The following is a 6375-nucleotide window of genomic DNA, read 5'->3' as shown; positions in this document are numbered from 1 at the left end:
AAGTAGGAACTAAAACTAGAAACTCAGACAGTGGAGGGACTATAAATTAGTACACTCTTCTCAGAGAGCAACATGGCATCATCTATCCAAATTAAAAATGAGTATCCTGAAATTCAATGTAGAGATTCAGAGATACATCAGTGTTCATTAAAACACTGCTTTTAATAAAATTTCAAAACGTAACCTAAGATGTCCATCAACAGAGGAACACAACATAGCCCTTATAAACTAGAATATGGACATCAGAATATATCTTCAATTTATTAAGGGGTATAAAAATACATAACAGTTTACAGACTATTATTCGTGTGCTGGGGGAAAAGATTTGTGAAACCTATTTTCCTAGAGCCTTAAAAAGTGTTCTTATAAATGCTTTGAAGAATTTGGGAAAAATAACTTTCTGATGATTCTTTCTGCAGAGAACAATCAACTTAGGAAAACAATGGATTTTAAACTAAATGTAACAAGAAATTATACTTTGTGTATGTAACTACATCTTAAAATTTTTTACAGGGAAATAAACACTCTTCTAGGAATCAATCCACAGAAAATAATCTGAAATGGGTACAATCTGTGTATAAGGAGGCATACATCATTTATATTAGTACAATTTATATCTTACTAATTTCATTATTTAGTAAAAACAGCTTAGTACCCAATATTGGAGGACTGTTTCCAGTAATGGTGTATCTGTGTAACTGATACTATATGGCTATTAAGAACCATGCTGCACAATAATTTTTATTAAAATGGAAAATTCTCAATACATCAGAGAAAAGGATGTTACAACATAGTTATGTACAATTTGATCAGTGTTAATAGTTGTTACCTTTAAATGGTAGGATTAGGGGCTATTTTTCTTACTTTTCCCCTCTTTAGATTGCTTTTTAATTTAGTAAAAGCATTTCTAATTTCCTACAATGATTATGTAATTACAAAAAATGCTATTATAATACATGCTTATAGCTAACTTCAAGCTTTCTTTACAACCTGGACATTTATGTAACTAAGATGCTAGTCCAGCTACTTTGGTACAAATCCAAGAAATATTGCAACCCGTCTGAAAAGGTGAGGTGAAAGTCATCATTTCCCAAGAATCTTAATAAAACATTAAAGACATTACTGTGTTTATCAAAAGAATTTATTAGAAAATATTACATACTACATATCTGTTTAAAGAGTATTGTTTCAGTAGACAGCACTCCATCCTCATACTACAAACAATGTCTCATGGACCATGGAGCAACCACTGTGCTTCTGAAGCTACATCTTGGATGGAACATTTAGGCAGTACATACCGTGGCCATTTAAAGGAAGATAATGGAAAAACTGTCATTACCAGAGGGAAGAACAATCCAAATTTTTGGAATGTTAAAGTAACAAGTAACTAATTTTAGCCTCAAAATTCTAGGCATCACTATCGCCTAAAACATCAGTCAATGTGACTAGTAAGTTAGAGGGACCAAGGTTTCAAAGATCAAGTTAATACTGAATCTTCATATGTAAGGAGAAATCTGCAACCCCACAAAATGTTTTTAAGTTTGTACACATGCAACTTAATGTAAATTTCTGATAAAAGAATGGGGAATGTTAAAAAGCAATGTATTCTTTTTAACATAAAGCATGCACTTTCTAATACATTCTTAAATATTTCAGAGTTGATTCTAGTCCAGTAATATTCTTCAAGTGCAGTCTAACCAGTACCCCAATCAGATACAGAGTACATACCTGTTATTCAAAAAACGTGTATTAAGAATTCAATTAACTCATGGTACTGCTACCAAAGATATGAGACTTTAACTCTTGACCACATCATTTATTTTTTTCAAAACTTTTAAACATGTTTGCACAAGCTAAATGGTATATAAAGCAAATTTTAAACTGTCACCCAACTCCCAAATGTCACTGAAAGATGTAGGAAAAATATGTTGTGTGATTAATCAACTCAGGCAATTTGCTACAAAATTTTCTAAGTGTGAACTAGCTTTAATCCAAAATCAATTAAAAGTTCACGGAACTGTTTTTTAGAAACAGAAAGTTCTAAAACTTTATAGTCCAAAAACGAAACAAATGAGGAGGTGTGTGTTGATAATTGAAACACTGTGTTAATATTTTATTAGAAGAAATATACTTCCAAAACTCTTGCCCCATCATAATCTTAACATAAACTTTAATTAAAAATATATATAAATCAGTAGAATACCATATTACAAACACCCAGAAATGCAGAATAAAGATCAGAAACTGCCTGGAAATATTTCTAACACTTTTGGGGATTATACTCATAATCAAATACAGATTATGAAGTAGCACAATCATTACTGGGGCCAACATTTCAAAATTCGCCTATCAAAGCTAGCACCAGGAAAGTATTATACACATAAAATTGAGAAACAGATAATCTTTACTTCAGAAAAGCACAGTCCTGGAGTATTGCTTTTGCTATTTAGCTAGCATAAGGGTCAGCCTGTCTCACTGAGGCATATATCTATCTGTGCCATTAACATCTGATCCGAAGTGCTTTCCAGTTATTTGGTATCTATTGAAAATTGTTACTGGAATGAAACAGTTTATCATGGAGTTAATCCATTTTTTCTTCCAAGATGCCAAACAAAATAATAAGGCTAGAACATTTTAAACTTACTTTTAATAAAAATGAACATACTCTAGTACTAAAAAAAAAAAAAACCTCAATCTCTAGACCCTGAAAACCTTACTAAGACTCCTTTAATTCCTCTCCGTTTTCCAAAACACAGGTTTTAATGTCTAGGATTTTGTAACATGGTTACCAAATTAACACTTTATTCACTGTAAAGCATTTGGAGATTTCCCAAGTGTAAGAAGAATTTTATTAGTGATTAACAGATGAGCAACAACGTGAAAGCCCTTGAAGCGAATATCATGATTTTGCTTTAGACCCAAGGAAGGGAGGGGTCACGATTTAAAAGCAATTCTTCAGCTGGCACAAACAGTTTACCATTTCTGATGAGCAGAAGATATTATGGAAGAACATAATTTTTACAAAGTCAACCTTTTTCCAAACAGGTCTTCTAAATTCAACAGAGCTGAGACTGCCAAAGTTGTAAATCTAGCAAATAAAACTGCTTCATCTCAATTGGAGAAAAGAAGGCACAAAAGAAAAACAAGCAGCATAACTTTTATTTGGTGATACAACGGGTGAACAGTGTTCTAAAGTTTTGAACACTGAATTTTAACTCGTGATAATATCTTCTATCTAAGCAATTTATTCATATGTGTGCTTTAAAAATACACATTAAGAACCCTGCAATTGGTATGTTCTGTTATTAGAAATATTCTTCATGGTAATACATTATTTATCTTTCTATAATTAGAGAGAAAAATCATAAGATCATTTTATATTTTTAGCCTCACAGAATAAATGTATTATATATATCTCTTCCAAAAGCAGTGCACTCTGAAGTTTCTAATTTATGCACTCCATTGTTCAAATCAAAAACCTGTACATCTTCCAGTATCCACAGTATAACACAGTCCTAGGAAAAATGCATATTCCTTTAAACCCTTTACTTTCCCTTGGATTTTTTTTTGGTGGGGGGAGGGATGGAGAGGAGGAAAAGATATAGATATTGTGGTGCAGAACTATATTTACTTAGAACAAAACATTATATCCTACATTAAAAAAGATAATTTTATCAAAACCAGATTTCAATCACAGTTATGTATGATTTTCAGTTAAAGGTACATGTTGAAATTGCACTTTGCAGATATCTCGTCAGTGTCCTTTCTAGTGCCCCCATTTCAGCACATGTTTTTATCAGCAGACATAGGTTCTTCCAGAGTTTTCTTTTGGCTTCCCTTCCGTGAATATTTGTATTTGTCTACATAGGCTTTAACCAGATTTGCCACTTTAGTAGAATTTACTTCTCCACTCTTACTATGACACACCTATAAAAAAGAAGAGGGAATTTTTTTTCATACTTAAAGGGATTAAAGGGAAAGTTCTTTGAAAAACAAATACCCCAGAGACATAATCAGACATTTTTACATGTTTCGTATTGCCTACAAGGTATATATTTCATTTTCTCAAAAGGTAAAAAGGCTGATTAGTAGAAGCTACCTCTTACTATTTTAATTAGATTTAATTAAGCATTCCTTTATTAAGATAGGGATGTTCAAAATAATATGTATGTAACTCCACTAAAGTTATAACTTACTTTATCTACTGCTTTCCGTACAATCTCTTTATATTCTTCCTTGGTGATATCTTTATTTTGATAAAATGGCTTAATGGCCAATTTTACCTCCTGTGCTGCTTTTTCTTGAATTTGCAGTTTCTGATAAGAGGAAAATGTGTAATTATTATTTGCCCAATCACAAACTTACAAAAAAAATTATTTAAAAAGATAAAATTGAAAACTGCACATTTACATTACAAGGAACTGTTCCAATATTAGCATCATAAATACAAAACAGTTATTTACTAACACAAATCAAACATTTCTAAAAATAAACAAGAAATACAACCAGTAATTCAATGGGCACCAACATACGTAGATAGAATTCTTTAAATTGGTTAAGACTATCAACAATAAATTCCCTTTACCACTTATACAACAGAAAACTGTTATTTTTTTATCATAATCATATGCAGAATTATGTAGGTTGCTCTCAACTTTGAACTTGCCTTGTCTGTCTTCGAGCTATCTGCGCTGGCTTCCACTGTAACACTTACTTTGCTTTCTGCCAATTTTACAGCAGCATTAGAAGCTTTGCTGTGACTTGATGACGCAGTATTACCAGAACTTGGTCCCTGAACTGTTCCCATATTTCCTGGGGCTGCTGTCGGAGCAGGCAAGACTGGTGTACTCATGTTATTACTTACATGAGAAGCACTAGGAATACCCTGTTTTAAAGAGGTATCATCAGTTAATGAGTTATTTGTAGTCAATAAAAGATGTTTAGTTTTCAGACATTAAAAAAAGAAAAAAATCAAGGCAATTTATACTTAAGTACTTAGGAGAAATGTGTATTTCAGGTAATCTTTATCTAAAGGACTGTGAAGAAAAATGAGTAACATTCTTAAATAGAATCCCATCATGTCATGATGCCTTTTAAAATATATATGTATTATAATGTTCTGACAGTAACACTAAAACCAACAAGAAGGGGAAAAGCAGCATTAATGACAGTATCTTTCCTACAAGTCTCTTTAAGGTAGGTACCCCACTTTAAAGATAGAGGAAAATAAGACAGTGAAGTCAAATGGCTTGCAGTGAGCTGATAGCAGAAAAGGACATAAGATCCCAAATTCCCACTTTCCGGCTCTTCCAACTATATCCTGCTGCCAGGATTCTAGCATTTCTGAGATACAGACATGAAACAATAAACCAACACAACCATTACAAGTTGTTATTCAAATTTTCTATACGCCCAAGAGACACTTTCTTTTTAGCATGATAAATTCATGAAAATGAAACACATACGGTAACGCACAATGAACAACTTTATCTGGTGTCAGTCTGAACAAGACAACACAAGCTTTATCACAGTACTCAATCACAACAAGTTCCCACCCTCTAAAAGTCCAATAAAATAGGGGAATTTTTTCAAGTGTCCATCACATGATTCTAGTTTGCGTCATAATTTGGTTTTCTTAAACTTACCAAAAAACTTGTTTGGGTATCAGCACCAGCATATATATAGCTTAGATTTGATAACATGCATTCAATTCATTTTCTTATTTGAGACTGGGAGGTTTGGGGAAGGACAGTGAAAGAGGGGTTATAAAGATTTACCATAAGTCTAATCAAATAAGCCACTGTATATGGATATCTAGCAAGAAGCCCTTTCTTGAACATCCATTCCTAATAGATAAATCTTTACAATGGCGAATGTTGACTACACTTGAATTGCTGAAAACATACCTGCAACTGCTTTCCGTCTGGCTGTGAAGCAATGTAGCTGACTTGCTGGGATGGTGGGGGAGGGGGCGGAGGTGGCGGTAGTCCCTGAGATACACCGCTAGGAGCCGCCACCTGCATGAGAGGTACTCCTGTGTGCAGATGCAAGGGCAGCTGAGGATGAACGTTGAACGGACTGCGCTGGATGTTCATCAAAGGAGCAGGAACACCCACTGGATATGGAAACATATTCACAGGCTGGTGTGCACTCATGTGCTGCTGCACTGCATTCATTTGTGGCTGCATCATATTTATAGGTAGCTGAGAACCATTACCTTGTTGGTTTGTTTGGTCTTTCAGGTTAGACTCTATCAAAAGAAAAAAGACTTATGAAAAAAATCATGTTACAAATTTCCTTAAAGAAATAAAGAGCCACTGGTTACTGTAAAATTAAATACCAATTAACCTAAACCTATCCAATTATTCAGTTTAA

At 33.3% G+C, this 6375-nt stretch overlaps 1 protein-coding gene across 23 annotated transcripts in view; it reads right to left on the bottom strand.

Annotated features, from left to right (window-relative positions):
* Positions 1-3141: 3141 nt before the first annotated feature.
* The window catches only part of SCAF11 (SR-related CTD associated factor 11), an 88172-nt gene continuing 84938 nt past the window's right edge, over positions 3142-6375 (bottom strand). For 8 of the 23 annotated variants that reach the window (XM_081483157.1, XM_081483149.1, XM_081483156.1 and 5 more), the window contains 4 exons: positions 5907-6250; positions 4667-4885; positions 4197-4316; positions 3142-3927 (listed from right to left, as the gene is read on the bottom strand). In XM_081483157.1, coding sequence (XP_081339283.1) covers positions 3781-3927; positions 4197-4316; positions 4667-4885; positions 5907-6250 — 830 coding nt within the window. In that variant the 3' untranslated portion in view covers positions 3142-3780. Of the gene's footprint in view, positions 3928-4196; positions 4317-4662; positions 4886-5906; positions 6251-6375 lie in introns of all 23 variants that reach the window. The other 15 variants (XM_081483153.1, XM_081483152.1, XM_081483158.1 and 12 more) reach the window with 5 other exon arrangements.

Source organism: Giraffa tippelskirchi, chromosome 4 (assembly GCF_054371585.1).
Source record: "Giraffa tippelskirchi isolate mGirTip1 chromosome 4, T2T-mGirTip1v1.2.pri, whole genome shotgun sequence".
Lineage (NCBI taxonomy): Eukaryota > Metazoa > Chordata > Mammalia > Artiodactyla > Giraffidae > Giraffa > Giraffa tippelskirchi.
The sequence above is the reverse complement of the archived record's forward strand: the minus strand, read 5'-3'. Positions and strand labels throughout refer to the sequence as shown.